This window comes from Hippichthys cyanospilos, chromosome 2 (genome assembly GCF_059441005.1).
Source record: "Hippichthys cyanospilos isolate Australia breed blue-spotted pipefish chromosome 2, RoL_Hcya_1.0, whole genome shotgun sequence".
Taxonomy (NCBI): domain Eukaryota; kingdom Metazoa; phylum Chordata; class Actinopteri; order Syngnathiformes; family Syngnathidae; genus Hippichthys; species Hippichthys cyanospilos.
In genome coordinates this window covers 14,638,326-14,657,193 of record NC_142370.1, presented here as the reverse complement: position 1 = coordinate 14,657,193, position 18,868 = coordinate 14,638,326, and the positions used below count along the sequence as shown (strand labels likewise).

The 18,868-nt window shown below is 37.6% G+C and overlaps 1 protein-coding gene across 7 annotated transcripts in view; it reads right to left on the bottom strand.

Annotated features, from left to right (window-relative positions):
- The window catches only part of LOC148427507 (diacylglycerol kinase zeta-like), a 66,084-nt gene that overhangs the window by 16,112 nt on the left and 31,104 nt on the right, over positions 1-18,868 (bottom strand). For 6 of the 7 annotated variants that reach the window (XM_088407947.1, XM_088407949.1, XM_088407942.1 and 3 more), the window contains 9 exons: positions 18,272-18,334; positions 18,116-18,189; positions 15,733-15,844; positions 15,509-15,595; positions 14,858-14,970; positions 14,661-14,761; positions 10,641-10,720; positions 10,463-10,507; positions 1,796-1,862 (listed from right to left, as the gene is read on the bottom strand). In XM_088407947.1, the coding sequence (XP_088264073.1) occupies positions 1,796-1,862; positions 10,463-10,507; positions 10,641-10,720; positions 14,661-14,761; positions 14,858-14,970; positions 15,509-15,595; positions 15,733-15,844; positions 18,116-18,189; positions 18,272-18,334 (742 nt within the window). The remainder of the gene's footprint in view (positions 1-1,795; positions 1,863-10,462; positions 10,508-10,640; positions 10,721-14,660; positions 14,762-14,857; positions 14,971-15,508; positions 15,596-15,732; positions 15,845-18,115; positions 18,190-18,271; positions 18,335-18,868) is intronic. The other variant, XM_088407945.1, reaches the window with a different exon arrangement.

The following is an 18,868-nucleotide window of genomic DNA, read 5'->3' as shown; positions in this document are numbered from 1 at the left end:
AATTAAGATTCATCAATTCATTATATCCCCTGGAAAATATGAATTGTTTTAATTATTTGGAGGCTTGAGTTACAGCTCACTTTTCACAATGTATAGTTTAGATCTAACAGGTTTTAACGGCCAACCCATTTTCTACAGATCACTTTTCCTAATCTCAGTTGTGCAAAAGAGCTATTTTTCAAACAGCGCACTACACACAGTGCGGTGGAGTACTTTTAAGAGCCAAAAATTGTAAACTCCTATTTCATCACAATGATCCTTCGACATACTGTGGTTACAATAACACTGCTGCTTCGGTATCTGCCAGAATATCTTTGTGATCGGTGACTGTGATTAAATGAAGTGAGTTTACTTTATATCTTTCTCAAAGTCTGAGAGGAAAAAATGTTTACGCTGGATTCAAGCATGTAAGCAGCAGGGATTTACAGTGAAAAATGTCAAAGACGTTTCGTTGATGGAAATGGGCCAACCGATGAAAAGCAAGCGTCTGTGCAGCTAAGTTTATCGTATGCTTTCTCAGCAGAAAATACGCAAGCCACTATATAGCATGGGAGCCGGGTTTCATATTTCTGATTTCTAGTTTCCCGGTAGTTTTTCCAAGATGTTATCATTTTTAATGGAAAAGAAGTGCAGTGATAACACGACAAGTCGTTTGCCAGACGCCAAAAGAAAGTAGTAAAAAAAAAGTGCGGGGATAAGTTCTCGTTCAATGCTTCAGCTATAATGAGACAATGGCCCAGGCCAAAGAACACACATTCTGTACATACACAAATTTCTTGACTGATAGGCGGTCTTTTTCCAAAATGAAGCATATTGCAGGTGTTGACTACTAAATATTTGTTTGAAACTTATGGATGATAATGAGCAAATGAGACATCATTTGTGATTAACCAAACTAATGAACCCAGTTTAGAATCTTCAATTTTTAGATGCAAAAAAAAAAACTGTAAAAAAAACCCACAGGAGGCAGGTTTAAATCCACCCATCAATTTTTTTACCTTTTACAAAAGCCATCTCATCCTCATTGGTTGAGGATGAGCTGGAGCCTATCCCAGCTGACTTTGAATGAGTGGAGTATACCATGGACTTGGTCACCAGATAGACAAACAACCATTCATTCCTAAAACAACAGACATTTACACCTAAGGGCAATTTATATCCTTCAATGAACCTTGCCTGCATGTTTTTAGAATGTTTGAGGAAGCTGACGTAAACTCACGACGGAATGGGGAGGATATGCATATTACTTTGTGCTGCCTGTTAAATAAGTTACCCTAACTCTAATAATGACGACTTTGACAGAAGTTTGATATGTTTGACATTGTTATGTATGGCAGCAGTGTTTATCAGTATCAGGAGGCACAAGCTTCCCAAAATCCCATGTTGACAGATAAAGGAAACGCTGTTAACAAGTGAAAATAATGAACTGTGTGGGCTGTCTCTCGGGCAGCCATCTGAGCGGCTGAAAGCATGTAACTTATAGTAATTTAAGCAAACTTTAGCTGCAAAGTTCTATCAGCCTCCAGACAGGCTTTGAAAAAAAGATCTACTAATTCAAAAAATGCTGTTTAAAATCTGTACAATCGTGTTCTTTTTTTCATCATTATGTCTTCGGGGCAAAGCTAGGACTCCACTGGCAGCCGTTTTAAGTTCAATGTGAGGACATGTTGATCTTCATAGATGTATTGTACAGTATTTAACAAAATTCTTTTGATTCCTCAAAGGACAAGTCCGACTCTTCATGAACTATAATTTCGATTATTAACGGACAAGATGGATGAGTGATGATACTTACAATCGAGGAAACACCACTTCGGTGACAATCGCTGCGAGGAAAGAGTCTTCGTCTTGACAGCTTCCTCCTGAATGCAAAATAAGACTGTTTTATAAGAGAATACCGGGAAGATGCTGAAGAATGAGGTGGAAAAACAGATACTTTGTAGACACATCCTTAAACATTTAACAACAGATATAGCAAAGTATCATAAATTTAGTCTTTTGTCGAAAATAAAGCGCATTATCGGCATTCCACAAAAAAAAAGACTCCACTGTTTTGTCTAAAACAAAAATGGACGCTGTATTTGAAACGCAATTAACCTTCTGATTCTATTCTTCAAATAGCAGAACACACACCACACTCTCGCCTGTTTCCTCTGGTACCGATTTGGTAGACGACATGTTACGAACCCTATGTGATGTATTCAGAGAGAACTACAGTAACATGGCCTCCTGCCTCTGTACTACCACTCCTCTTCTGATCCTGAGCCAACATTTCAAAGACTAGCTACAGAAAGCTACAGAACACGCCACACTCAGGAATTCCTGTGTTTATTCATTTTGTTCACAATCAACAACCCAGACAGACAGGATTTCAGATCATCAAAGAACCATCAAAGAATGGGCTTCCTTAAATGAGTGTTATTTTTTATCCCCCTTATTTTTTTAATACAGAGCTCTTCAGAAAAACAAAGATATCAGGCTTCCTTAACAAATAAAATGTGTTGGCCGATTAATGTTGAAAATGTTAGGGTGTGAATAAAGAACCATGAAAATCAGTTTGGTTCTCTTCATTCAAACAGTTGTTTAGCGCCATGGCAATAAGTACATGGTCTGGAGATTAAAAAAAATAAATAAATAAATAATACTGTCAGGGAATAAAGGGGGCATTTTTGGCATAAGATATTATTACACTGGAACATACTGGCCAACTTTACATAGAGAACAATTGCTGACAGTATGCAACATCCCGAAACAGTGCAGAGACTGCTACATAAAACATCATTAAGGAGTGTAGTGAGGTAAATGACCCAAATGTGGCTGAGGTGAGAAGATAAACCCTGCCACACTCACACGAAGAAATGTGGTGTAAGACAGTGTACATGATTGGATAAACACACAGTTTTATCATTTCTGTTTCAGATTTTTTGGTAAGATCTTAATGAAGGACCTTTTCATTTTTGCATCACTCCCCCTTGAATAAAGCAAGGTTCATGAAGGCATTCTAGAGTGAACTGGTGCCGAGGCCCAGACACGCACAAAAACCTTGAACAAATGTCGGTCTGTGCCTCATCCCACACGGGTCATCATGAGTCAATTAATGGCCAACAAATTACAAACACACTGAAACTGTATTAAAAAAAAAAAAAAAAAAAAAAAAATATATATATATATATATATATATATATATATATATATATATATATATATATATATATATATATATATATATATTACATATATATATATATAGATATATATATACATATATATATATATATATTACATATATATATATATAGATATATATATACATATATATATATATATATATATATATATATATATATATATATATATATATATATATATATATATATATATATATATATATATATATATATAATATATATTTAATGAATGAATATATTTAGATATATTCATCTAAAAGGATTATCAACCAGATATTATTCAGAACTATGGTAATAACAGAAGAACCCTGGAGGTGAATATCCCAATTACTCTTTTCATTTGGTATAAAAAGACAATGGAATCATGTTAATCACTATTACTCATCAAAATGCAAGGGTGATGTGCAGTAGGTGATCGAAACATTTTTGCACTTGGGAGCCAAAAAGTGAATGACAAATTCCGTAAATCAGGAAGTTGGACAGTTTCCGTGGAAACTATGAAAAAATCTGATTATGTGTGTTGTGGTGTTATAGTAATTGTTCTCTTGGCATCGCTACATAACAACTGGTAAGAAAATCTCTATAAAACACAAATCCAGTACGTGTCTTTAAGCCAGTGAATTGTGTTCAGGATCAAAGAATTAAACGGACAACTTCTGTTTACTTTTAACCATGGACAGTCAGCTGCTGACACCCTGCTGTAGTTCTTTCTTGGATGTAATTTATCATCATATATATTGTCATCATTAAATTTATAGTAGTTCCACCTGTCGCTGGTTTAGAAGAACCAAATTGTGGTGAATGGTAGTTCAAATGGAGATTAAATGACGGCATGGTTAAATAAATCTGTGACTTGTGACACTCAAAATTTGAGTGTGAGCCAAATGAAACAAAAAAATAATAAACATGGGGGGTGTGGCTCAGAGTGGAATTGTATTCATATTTACCACGAAGGAATAGAATAAAAATGAAATCAAAAGAAATAATTTACAAAAACTGAGACATATTAAATGTAAGGGCCAAATGGAACCTGTCTAGCTTGTATCCATGGGGTGGCGATATAGCTTATATGAGCGCCAGGTTACGGGTGAGGGGAGGGAGGATTGGACCGGAAGGGCAAATGGTTTGACCGCAGGTATGTTTTACTTTCAAACGTTTGGAGAAAATTGTTTTACTTGCACAATATTCAAATTTGGTTTATGTTTTGAATGCGCAGATTCTTCAATGTCATACTCACTGCCGCTGAAAATAAATTCTTGGACACAACAGTTGCACCTGTCAAGTGTCAAATTCATACACAGCACAAGTCAGAACAAGAAAGGTGCGTCAACCGGGTCCATCCACGGCTCAATCCTCGATAGCTCCGTAAAAAAAAAAAAGGCCAAAATTGATTCTCTTCGCATTGAAAACAAAAAATAAACTTTAATCTCTACCTCAAAGTTCCTCAAGGCAGAGAAGATCAAGATCCTCCAGTACTGGCCAGCCCAGTCACCAGACATGAACATCATTGAGCATGGCTGGGGTAGGATGAAATAGGAAGCATGGAAGACGAAACCCGAGAATGTTGATGAACTCTGGGAGGCATGCAACACTGCTTTTTTTGCTTCATCGATAAATTCAATGACTCCTTGCCGAACCACATGGATGCAGTCCTTCAAGGCCATGGAAGTCATCCAAAATATTAAATATGGATCTCACAGCACCATTACTTAACTCGCTTAAGTTGAATAACATATTTTTTGTATTTGAAGTACATTTTTTGTTCAGTTTTCACACTTTTCTGTAGGCGACAAAACTTTTGTCTTGCCAAAATTTGACCTTAATGTCTGCATTAAATGATAAATCTTCTAAACAAATATATTTTTGTACATTCAACATCATTTGGGAGGGTCTTAGCTTTCATATGAGCCTTTTCTGAAACCAACTGAATAATTAAAAGTAAGGTTATTACCAAATGTTTCTACAAAATGGATAAGCAACAATACTGTAGTGTAGAAATGAAGATGGGAATCCACTCAGTAAAAATGTCTCATAATAGCCCACCTGGAATGGGCTCTCAGATTATGTGAAACAAATTTCTCTGCACTGGTAATGCCAGCATTGAACTTATGGTGATGGAGACATCACACTTTGGTCATGTTTTTCAACAGCAACACCAGGGTGACAAGCCAGGAATAAGAGAAACATGAACCCAGCATTGTACAGAGAAACCCCCGCATGAAAAACTGTTCCCGAATGCTGTGCTCCTGAATGCTGTCGACCGCAGAGGGAAAAGTTCACAATCAAACAGTACAACAAGCCAAAGCACACAGCCAAGAGGACCATTATTGAGAGGGTAATTATTTTAAGTAAGAATACGGCCGATACAAAAATGCACATCCGTGCGTCCAAATTCAGTTTTTGTGGCTGAGAGATCAATCTTCTTCAAGTGCTGTTGAATAAAAAAAATAAATACATAATTATCTTTAAGTTACCGTTTATTGGACACAGCAAAACTTTTGGCATTCATTTTTGGGGGAAAAATATGCATCTTATAATTGGGGAATTACAGAAGCTGCTTTCCAGATAATTGCCATATTAGTCAAATTCTTCCTACCTTCCAAAGCAAAGTGTCCAATTTGAAAATTACCAGATTTATGCAAATCTGTTTTAAAGCCACTGATTTAAAAAAAAAAAAACCTTGACTATACAAAACACTTCCTTATAGTATGAAATGTTATACGCTGCACCAATATTAAGTACAAGCGCAATAAAGATTTCTGAATGAAAGAATTCATATCATACCATTCTTGCATTAAGTATTGTTAGTCTATGCAAATAGAGAGCATGTGATGGTTTTCGTAGAATAGAATAAAAATATGATCAACTGCTATTTTTTAACACTGCTTCATGCATGCCTGTGTACATTGTGCTACAAAGAAAAAGACTGCACACCATGCACTCCATCAGTAAACAGAACGAATGAGCATCATCAGTCACTAGAGAGCAGGAGATCAAACAGCGCTGCATCCCTCTGGTTGCTATGCAACCCATTGACACAAAGACTCAACATCAAAGATTGAAATAAAATAAAATACAGGATCATACTGAAAATTAAATATCGACAGTATAATTAGGAGTAACTGTGTGTTGCTATACAAACTAAGTGCTGACGTCCAAATATGCCTAGCTAAAGACCAAAAGCAAGTCAGTTTTTTTTTTTTTTTTTGTAGTTGGTTGTATCTGGCCGACCGAGTAAAAACAAAAAAAAACAAAAAAAATCAGTAATGGACGGCAGCAGCGCTTGATTTCTGTTCATAACTGAAGTGGCGCTGGGCCAGCATGCCACCAAAAGCCCAGATACCGCGTTCCCTACTTCACACAAGTCACGATGACAGAGCATGACAGCATCGCAAGAATCCCAGAGGCAAGATTCCCCCTGGCCGCCAAGATGAAAGACAGACGAAAAAATAAAAAGGGATAAAGGCTGGCATCAGCGAGAGGGACACAAATGGAGGAAGATTCCGGAGATGAGAGTTCTGCATAGCTAACTTCTCCAGGCATTGGTTTAATTCTATAGGAGGTTCTTAGAAAGGCTTCTTTGTACAGTATACTGTATGTATAAGTATATTGTAACACTCACCTCCAAAAGTATTGGAACAGTGAGATGAGTTTAGCTTTTTGCTGGTGAATGATGAATGAGACAACAAACAAAACAAAAACAAAAAAATCAACAGATGTGCTTCCTCCAATGTGTTTGTATCTGCATTTGGTACACACTTAAAAAATACAACATTACTGTAAGGCTTTCATTATTTTCTGCTTGTTGGCGGGGAGTGTTACTCATTTCAGTCTCCTCATACTCCTCATCTCCAAAAACTTAACTCTAAAAATGTAGTAGGAGATGTCTTTGTCAATCTACAAACTTCCAACTTTTTTCCTTTGATAAGCCCTTTTGTTTTTCAGGCAGAATGATGAAGGATTGTCCAATCCGTAGGCTGCACCTTTAATTTACATTGGCAGACAAAATAAATGTGGGTTTTTTTGCTTTACTATTGCACCTCCACTACAGTAGGCGGTGCTCTCATTGGCCTAGTGAAGTTTGGGGGGGGGGGGGGGGGGGGGGGGTTTAGGTCATTGATCATGCACACAAATCCAGCACACAGCAAAGTGCAGTGAACAAATCCCTCAGAATATTTAACGGATGAAAAGAAACGTTGAGGGACTAAATGGGTGAAACGAGACTACCGCGGCTCGAAAAATCAGAGAGCTGTCGGATTACTTTTCAGAGCTTAATTGCTGTAAATGACTCAACTGACACAGTTCCCGTTCCTACTGATCACTTTTTAACAAATCAGGCTAACTCAAATGCACTGCTTTAGCCTGTGAGAATTACTGTGGTTTTGATGACACTTCGTTTCATGAACCAAAAGGGATTTTGTTTTCTATACGCTCACTGACAAGTAAAACAGTCTGCAGCTACGCACATTGCACACTTAAGTTAAAAAAACGTTGTCGTGAACTAAAACAAGTAAATTTGTCAGGTGGAAATGTGTTTGTCTTCTGTCTTACCATGCAACGTATTTACACGTCATAGGGAGACATCGATGATGTCAAAGTGGCACTTAAAGCATTTGCAGATATTGTTTCAGTAATTTTAACTAACATTACACGAGGCGTGAGAAAGATACCATCGCTCAGACATTTCCAGTGGTCACTCGAGATAGAACAGATCACAACACTACTGTTGCTATGCATATGTGCCCTCTTGGAGCTGTAAGCAGTACGGGGATGACTTCAGAGCAACTTAATTGGCCAATTTAAACCATTGCCGCACATTCTTATTAGGTCATTATCTTGCCTGTAACGCTATATCTTACTCATCCTAACAAGCAGTACAATTCTTTCTTTGATTGAGTTCCAATCCCTTGAGCTATGGCACTTCTACTAAGTGCCATTAAAGTAAGATAATACAATTGTTAGCCTATAAGTAGCATACAGCAGATCAAGCGATGAGGTTCTTTGAGAAGAAATTGATGACGTATACTCATTAGCATTTTTCACTTGTACCAGTAACGGAAGCTACACACGGGAAAAACAAATTGTCTTCCACGCCTTTGCTTCGTCCTTCAGACTATTTTGCCACAATGAATCAACAGAACTATGAAAAAAGTATATTGTAATTTCAAAGGAAGCCACAGCACATTTGTTGAATAGAATCCTAACTTGGACTACATACCAGAGCCATATTTTATTTGTTAAAACACATGTACTTTTTGTGTTGTGCAATGAAACCCCCTGAGTGCAAAACCTTTTCAGGTTTTGTGTGTGGGTGCCGTATGCGCTGGCATTTGATATGTGCTTTTGAATAATATCTAGGAAGATATTAGGAAAAAAAGCAAATGTTGATTTCTTGGTGGAAACATTAAGCATTCAATCATTTGCCCGCTGGCCATCACAACTGTTACCGTATGTAACTTTTTCACCAGATTCTTATACTTATTAAAGGATTCATCATCAGAAACAGAAACCGAACAAACTTGAAAAAATGTTGCACTATTGGCAGAGCAGTCTTTCACTTTTTAATTGCACATCTTTCTTAATTGGTGCGGTAGTGGTTACTTAACCTCTGAAAGTCACATCCCAAAGCTGATCGCAAAAAAAAAAAAAAAAAAAAAAAAAAAATCACTGAAAGTACAGTCCAGAGAACATGTAGCAAGTGAAGCCTAATTAGCAGGCTCAATCCATAGCTGCTGTTTTCATTTATAGATTGGAATTCTTTTTCTGCAAATGTGCAGACATATTGTTCTTTTCACTGAGATAGAAACACAGGAACAAAATTAATTAACTCAACCAGAGACCAAGCACATATAGACTCTGGGGGTTGTGAGTAACATAGGAGATGATCAAAACTTGGTAGGTTGAACCAATCCTGCATGAAGTCACAAGAGACCAGAAAATCTTCTAAGATGTTAGCCTATCTCTTGAGAATTTAGCTCAGTAAAGCATCTCAAAATTAATTCCATAAATGTTTTTTTTTCCCTGTGGTGTCAAAAATAGCAAAGAGGAAAAAAAGTGTCGACCCTGGTATAGGACATTGAAATTATCGCAAGGTTGTGATGGCTTCATGTGCTAAATATATCTATTAGGGCCCAAGCAATATGGATTTTTGGAATAAAAGGCAGAAAAAAATACTGACTACTGATTATTAGGACTATTAATTAAAAAAAAAAAAAAACATTTTCGATTCACAGAATGCATTGCGTGGCCCAACTAAACAAGTTCTAAGAATATTAATTATCATATGTGTGTGTGTTACTGGTAGTACACCGGTGTTACTTGTGTACAACTGCTGTAATGATTAAAGTACATAAAAATGACATTTGTGAAAATGACAATTTGCTTTGTTTTGCCTATTGACCAATTATTTATGTGTTTATGTTTGAAGGGATATAATAGGCCACTTAAATTATTTTAGAAATGCATATTGCAAATACAGCTGATTGACCTTTATCTAAAGAGATTACATTTAATTGAGGAGAGTAATTTAGTTAAGAAGGGTACATTATTATAATAAAATGACTTGCTTGGTTTGTCCCATAAAACCTGAAAATGCAAAAAAAAAAAACTTTCACTTTTGTCGTCCTGTTTCTGGAACTGTGAATGCGCTCTTTTGTGCTTTTGCGCATCAGCTAAGAAACAGAAGGGCGAGTTTCGATTACCCACATGGCCCACACGTCATGTTTCTCCGCCAAGCAACTTAAATTTGTGTTTGGCAACACGGAAGGGGAGATGGCTAAACATCGAGTGGAAGGCTTCCGCAGAAAGACCCAATGCTTTGATCTTAAACCTTCGCCTCGTCCGCAAAAACACCGCCAGCAGGCAAACGAGCATTCATTACCTGTACTTCATAGATCACACTAAGGTACACTATTTGGCTTAGTAACTACGAAGCTCTTTGGGGCCACAATGAAGAAATCAAAGATGAGAAAGATGTTGATCCACACAAACTAAAAGCCAGAGTAGTTTATTGCATAATATGCTTAATGGACCACTACAGTGTGGTTCCACAACTCAGTAACAATCTCACAGTGTTGTCTGAAAAGGAATACACGTTCCAAATCTCTAAATGTCTGAAGACATCTAACTGGTCCGGTTGGGTAACCATCTTAAAAAAAAAAACTTCCACAAAGTACGCAACGGAAATCAACAAACACAGAATCAAAACCACGAAAAAATAAAAATTAAAACGAGACAGACATCTCAATTACTACACACACCAGCATCCAACCAACCTGAAGTCCAACACTTCTCAAAGAGGAGTGGACAGAAGAGATGTCCTGGAGAAATTGGAATGGTAAAAATACAGAATATAAAATAGTCCTGATATTTGTTTTTCAACATCACTGCTGTTTCAGTCACTCCCGAGGAATGGTATGCTGACCTGTGGTCAACTTTCCACTATGGTCTTACCTCTTGTAAACGTTGGATATGTTCTCTGCATGTCTCTAAGTCGCTGTCTCCGGGAACCACTATAAGGCCCAGTGGAATAGCTGGGGACAAGCACACACAAAACAAATACTTAGAAGTGTTTGGTAAAAGGAAGTACTGTGGGGGAGAAAAAAAAAAAGGTCTGGACACCCCTGTTCAAATTCCAGCAATTTGTGATAAAAGATGAGCTGTGAAAATTATTCGATTAACCGCAAGTAATGGATTATTAAGTTAATGGACAAAATATTCAATCATTAAGTAATCAATAGTAGAGATACTAACATAAGATTGTCCAAATCGTTTTATTTCAGCCTCTCGGTTGTAAGTGTTCTCTGATTCCTGTTCAGTCAAAATAAGATACTTTCCAACATCATCTTTTACTTTGGAAAACAATGACCGAAACAATAACAAATACACTAATGCAAAATGAAACCGTACCCGATTATTTGATTGAGCGACGAAACAATCGACAGAATTATCCAGTCTTCAAATAGTCAACGGTGACAGCCCTAGATACAAGTAAACTAATTCTTTTTTTTTTTTTTACAATACATTTTCAACTAATAATGTGATCTAAAACCTGTATAAAAGCAATTGCAAATAATGTCTTTATTTTTAGAGGAGAAGCTAAAATAAGCTTTTAAGTGGCTGTGTTTAGAATCAACCAATCACATTCAAAGTCATTTTAAATGGGAGCCAGCAAACATCTGCCACCCTTTAGAATGCCAACCTCCTAATTATCCCATCCCCCTAAATGATGAAAATATGGCACAATTGCAACATTGCCAAGAATAGACATCCCTCCAAAAGAAGATGCAGGAATTTCTGGCAACTACTGAATGTTTAGTATATGTGGCAACAATCTCCCCTCTTCTTCATATGTCTGAGACATGGAGTAGGGTAGAAAGAAAAAGAACATATTTTGGAGGGGGGACCCCTGTGTTCCAATGAAACCTTTTGGCCACAATTACAAAATGTTATGTTTGGTACAGGCACAATACTGTTCTGTTCATCACCAAAAGAGTACCATACCCACCAGTGAGGCATGGCAGTAGCAACCTTATGGTTTTGTCCTTAGTCAAGGTCGAGAGAATCAATGACAGTTCCAAAACCAATCAGTGTTAGCACAAATGGAAAGGCCTACTTGAAGATCTGAACTTCTTTCAAATAGTCGCCCATCGGTGTCCTTTTCATGACTGGCCTTGTTGACTCCACTCTTAAATATATGGTTTTGATACATTACGGTCCAATCGATCCAAAAACCTTTGCTCAAGAAGTTTTGAAGTTTGTCTCATTTTGAAAACCGTCTTTTGATTGTGGCAATTGCGCTGTGATGGCTCTCTTCTGGCAACTCGAACATGCAACCCATTTTTCTTCAACTACCTTGTTATTGTGCATCTTGAAATCGCCACACCATTTTATTTTACAAGTGTAACTGTGATACCAAGATACAAAGTCACAATGCAAAATCTAATTTTGACGCGTTCAGTGTCTAAGGAGCAATGTTACATTTGCATAATGAAAAATGACAAACTTTCAGCATTCAGAACAAATTAATAAAAAATAAATAATGTATAATGCACTGAATCCAAGAAAAAAATAGAATTTAAATACAGACCCACTTGTGGTTCTTTACTGCAGTATCGCAGTTATAGGGCTCTTCAATTTATATGCATATGCTTCACCACAGATTAGTCTCAGGGAACTGTGCTACACATACAAATGATATGTAAATGACAGAAACAACGTGTCCAACATCGAGATGTTTGTGGCGTTCCAACATCACCATCTTGTGTCAGTATTCAGAACTGCTTCTGACTAAACGACTTTCCTGCTTTCTGTTTCAAGTGTCACAAATGCAAGCGAGGTCGAATATTCCTCTTTCATCTAGGCACACTCGAAGATGGCAAGAGTGGCTTGCGTGGAGACACAAATGAAAATGCCCTTGTTGACTTTTCCAATCAAAGACCAGCTCTTAATAATCAGCATACCATGACAACTACCACTACTACAATCACTAAGTACTCCACCGCGCCATCCAGGGAGACTTAACGTAGCAACAACATGCTATTCTTGTAACAGGGAGCCCGCCAGTACCTAATTTATATTTATGTTTAAATAAGACATAAAAAATGTTTAGCATTTCTTCACATTACATTGCTAATTTCTACAATGCCTTCCTAATTTATATTTATGAATAAAATAAGACCTAAAATATATGCTAGCTGTGTATATACTTATACTCTTATTTTATGATTCTCTTCTATAATGAGTTTGAAATGTATATTCATATATACGTACATATATTGTATGTAAGGAATGTTTCAATATAGGTATTATATCGTTTCATTTCTACAATGACAATTTGAAATAAATATTTAATAAAAATTAAGATTAAAACAAAGTTTAGAATATATGCTATTTGTTTTATCATTTTATGTTTACACAGATTTTATTTCAACAGCTGTTTAGAAGGATTCTGCAGCAGGTTTTTTGCCAATTTAGAATAAGATGTCAACTGCAGTCAAAACGTTTGCCGGCACATTTTCTGACGATTTGGTAGACCCGCGCAAGTAGAAGGGGGCGTTTGCGCCTTTGTGGGATTAATGGAATGTCAAGAACTTGCTTGCCATTAGATGGCTTGATTCCCCCCATTCCCTTTAAATGTGGCACAGAGTGGAACGCAGAACAGCAGTGTTCTATGAAAATGTCGATGATCCACACACGCAGAGGAACAGCAAGATGGCCTCCATTACAGAAGATTCTCATTTGGCCGCCGATAATGGCACAGACACCGCCAGCCGCAATCAGATTGTGCAGATCTGGTTGCGGATGGCGATTGGCGAATGCGGTTGGAGGACAGGCTGGCCCGGTGCCGTCACAAAAATTTAGGACGCACCAATTTCTTAGCATCGGGCAGTCCACTCTTTGTTACCACAATGTCAAATGTGCTAGGAGAGAGGCGTCCCTGTGGGTCGACACGTCGAGAAATGCGCAATGTGCTCTACCAAAATCCCAAACATAGAATACGAGGCTTGTGCCGGCACAAAATTGAAGATGTGCTGGTATTTGGACCGAGCACACATGCATCTTCCATTTTTGTTTTGTTTTGCTATATTTACATTTGTAAGTAAAATTCCATTTTCACAAAAACAACTTGTGGACAACTGCTACTCTTTGAAGCTAACTATAAATTGTACAGTTGTTACAGTATAAAATAAGATTAAACTAAAATAAAATGATTCTGTGCCATAAAATAGGTAGAACAAGATATGTTGTCATTTCACATGAAATTGCAGTACCAAAATGTTTTATGAAAAACTTTTGTCCAAAGGAAAAATGTTCATATTTCTCAGGGCATTTATGACAAACAAGCTAAGAAAATAAACTTTTTCAAGTGAACAGCTTAGTTGAGAGTATGGGCAACGTATGAAATGTGTGCCAGTCTGTGTACCTGCAAGCATATTGGAAGCATTTTCAATCACAATCAGCATAATAAACAGTCAAAGCCCCTTCATTAGCAAAAGTGTGAAACACTGCGTTCACATTCATGGCCGTGAGGCTTTCGAGAGTCACGGGAGTTTGCAAAGAGAGAAAAATACAGCGACTTTTCTTCCAGTCTCTTTGAAATGTGGGATGGTATAGAGTACAGCTCTGCTGTTTGTCACATTATCTACAATATTGTAAGGGGTGAATCCTTTGCTTTCAATAAGGACTGGACCAATTGAATTTCCTCGATTGATTGTTTTTCTGCGTCCTGACGCACAAGCTTGACGTTCCAGAACAGGTTGCATGGTGACATCATGACACCGCCTACTTCCAACGTAGTACAGAAGCCGACAGGAAGCGGATTGATTTTTATCCAACTATATTGATTTTGTAACATTTTAAATCGATTTAAATCATGTTGAATGGGAATCCCAATTTTCATGTGAATCGACTTGTTTTGGCACACCCCTAGTAAATAGCACGCAGCGCAGTATATTAGAGTGTTTTCCTTACACGCTTGTCGCAATTTGTCCTTGTCATAGTGCAGAGCATTATAGTCACTCATGCTGATTCTGCTGACTCGAAGCCTCAGCCTTTCCGGGACCGGCTGTTGGCTGAAATAAAGACAGTACCACGTTTATTTTAACAAAAGCAAAGAAACAATCTCAAAAGTAGACTTTCATATTTCAAATATACTGCGCATGACTCACTCATTGAGGTGTGGCAACGATGTCTGCCGTTTGGTTTTCTGGACCATGTTGGCTTGGTTTCTGAGGCTGATATTAATGATTGAGGGAGCGAGTCTACATGGTTCTCCATCCACCTGAATGTTAAACTTCAATGTCAAACTAAACATTAAACTGAATAACTACTTATTGCATATTTTAAATACAATGGCAGTTTGTTAAACATAATAACATAATGCTAATGAGCAATGCAAAAAAACAGACGGGCTACAAAAAATTCTTTGTGTTGATTATAACCAAGCAACAGCATTTCTACTGACTTCGGTGGGGAAAGATTATGTGAGATACTAGTGTTTTGAATTACCAGTAAGAGTGAACCTAACAAATTATACTTTTATCTCTGGGTAATAATGAATAGAATAGAATGAATAGAATGCCTTTATTGTCATTGTACAGCATATACAACAAATTCGAGATAGCTGCTCCAATTGGTGCAAATTGAGTAAATACGAACAATAAATAGAGTAAATATTATACATTAAAAGACACACAGAAAGTTTCATAGGAAGCAATTGCCATTTTTAGTGTGTTGTTATGTTTTTATTCAGACTGTTAATAGTTCTGGGCAAAGATGATTTACCCAGGTAGTAAATATTGTGCATATTTGGAGGTTACCTGTACAGGAAGGGCCTTTGTAGTGGTGAGGGTTACTTCACGACACTGATTCAATCTCTCACCATGACCTCCAACCTGAAGCGTAGCCTGCATATACAAAAGGCACAGGAAGGGCATAGTTATTAAGTTCCTGTTAATGTAGATATAAATAATGAGGCCCAGGGAAGCTCAAATGGATCTTATTGAATGATTTTCACAAAACATATATGCCATTATTTCCATACCAATGATGTCATGGTGAACCCAATGACCTCAATGTAGCCGTCGTCGTGGCGCTGAGGTTCAAAGTCATGATGTTCACTTGGGTTACCCCAAGGTGTGGTACCTGCACAGTACCTAAAAGCAGACAGACACAAAGGCGCACAAATACATAACCTCATTAGCCATCATTTAAGTTAATGGTAATATAGGTAAATATAGTTGAATATTTTGACCTTTCATGAGCTCGCTTGCCCACACTACACATGTGAAATTATACAACTAAGCACAACATTTTGTGCGGTTAATTTTCAAAATAGTATTTCAGTAAACAATTCAGATTTTGACCAGAATGTGAAGTCACAGTTAGTCTACTTTACACCAAAGTGTCACTGAACCAAATTTCTTCACCCATGAATTGATAGCAAATTAGGGGAGGTGTCATGACTTTCAAGCAATGGTCTGAATACAATGAAACTTTTTTTAAGTCAAACACAAACAATAAGGAGAGATGCATATCCAATTTGTTTGGCAAATTTGCTTCTTTTAGCCATAGTAGGAGAAGGCGGGCTACTACCTCCTGAAGCAGGTTAATTTCAAATGTAAAAATGGCCTTCAGTGACTGGAGCCTGACTGGAACAACTACCCAGTATAATACCATCATTTATGACACCAGGGCTGGAAAAATCATACACTGAAGCACACATACATATTACTGGACGTTGCATCACCTTAAACGTGAACAACACAGCTATTTTACGGAGCATTTAAACATTTTTTTCTGCCAACATTGATTAGACAAAAACTATATAAAATGTATATCAGTGTTGGGCCGTAGTGTTGTAGTTTTAGGTTAGAGTTTTTATGAAATGAGAATTCAGCTAACTCGTGCAGCCAAGCTGTATGAAATCTGCCTGAGGCCTTCAGAATCAACAGTGCGAGTGTCTGTGCACTGTAAGTGAACGGGAACAAATAGTTGATAGATAGTTGCGATAGCCAATCAGATCACGAGGTGGAGACTGTAAGGCCAGCGAGAAGGCCTCACGTTGATTGTGACATGTACTCGCTCTGCGATGGGATACTCAGCATGGGAGGCAGCCCTTTGTATATCAACCAAGCTTTGCCGTTTGGCTGTGACAATCCTGTGTACACTGCTTCTGTTGAGCTGTCATTCTCCGCCTTTTTTCAAGCTAATTAAAACATACGCCAGAAACGGGACTGGACAGATACAGCTTTCAGCACTGTCCTCCAAGTCGATAGAAAATGATATGTGGTTGGAATTGAAGCACAAATTGTACAACCAAGGCATTGAAGTCTTCTTGAGGAAAGAGAGAAGAATGGATTTTGTGTTGATATCAGTGCTTTGGGGGACAGCTGTTTTGATGAGTGCAAGCATTTTATTTATTTGTTTTTTAATTTTTGATACGTTTTTGTAATTTTATTTAATTTATCTTCAATTACAAAAAAGGAAAAAAATCAATTCTCACTCTTCTGCAACATGTAAATAATGTGCAGTGTCGCAGCTGTCTGATTGTCGTGGAAGTACTCAAAGAGACTTGTGCTGCTGTCGCCTGTAGGCCTATTCTCAAGAACAAATGAAAAAGATTTTTTTAATTCATTGAATAAATAGTTGCTTTTGTGACCGTCTTGTTGTTTTTCGTATATTAAACTGCAATTTGTAACTTAGTGTACAATCTTGTTAAAGCTTGTCTGCTTTTGGTGGACTGAAAAAAAAAAGTGGACTAATAATTTTAAATTCCCTTTTTTTTTTTTTTTAGTTTTGCCAGTATCACATATCCATCCATCCATCCATCCATCCATTTTCTATAGCCTCTTATCCCCAGAGAGGTCGCAGGCTTGCTGGTGCCTATCTCAGCTGGCTACGGGCAGTAGGCAGGGGACACCCTGAATTGGTTGCCAGCCAATCGCAGGGCACACACCAATCACACCTAAGAACAATTTAGTATGTCCAATTCACCTGCCATGCATGTTTTTGGGGAGTGGGAGGAAGCTGGATTGCCCGGAGAGAACCAACGCAGGCTCGGGGAGAACATGCAAACACCACACAAGGCCAGAGCCAGGTGGATTTGAACCGGGACCTTCAAACTGTGAGGCGGACGTGCTATTCACTGCGCCACTGAGCCGCGCGTATCACATATCGTGATACTGTAAGTTTTAATAGCTGATGTGGGTCTGATGGTGAGACAGTGCGCCTTGTTGCACCACTTTGTGGGTCTCAAGATTGAGTTATTCAAGTCAGTAACACATCTCAATGGAATTACTTTAATTGTAGAGCAGTTTTGACTGTTTCTCTGAAAACACTTCTCCTCAGTGAAAATTTCTGTCCATGTTTGTTGTAGACCCAGGAGAAATTAAGTTCTGTCAAGTGTAGTACCTAATGTGACAAACCTGGGGATGTTGAGAAAAACCAGACATTGAAGCTTCAAATCCTGAACCTTTGATGTTAAATCGGTTCCATCACACTGTAGACAAACACACACACACACATATATGAGCGGCAGTGGTTTTACACAAGAGACAACAGCTTGATTGGCAGCTACTCACCACGACGTGGATGTGTTTCGACAGGTCTTTGGAGCTTCCCATCAGGAAATCTGAGAATGCTGTCTGTATGGCAGTCACAAACACACATCGATAAATGTTCATTCTGCAAATCTTTAGGCGCCACACACGAGTCAAGACGCTGCTCATTAGTAGTGTTAACAGGTATTATCAAGTTAAGCATCAGACAATACACAAACACACGAACAGATAATATGCTCATTGTCTTGTTTTGAATTGAATTAACTGACTGCATACATTTGCAGTCAGTCAATTAATTCTCTGCCACAAGATGGCATCTAATGCTCAGAGATGTCCATGTCACACAAGTGTTGTGTTTACTGAATAATGTATGAAATGGGCAGAACTATGAAAACAAAAAAGTTATTGTATGGGATACCCACACTGTGTATTTTCATCTAACAGGTTGGTCTGGAACGTATCACTATGCATATATTTTCATGCCTTGTACTGTACACAAATCTTAAAAAAAAGATTTATTTTTCTGCTATGATTACCGTAATTCGCCAAATATAAGACACACTTTTTTGTCCCCAAAAATGAAGGCCAGACGTAGACAATTTGATCAATTTTGTGCAC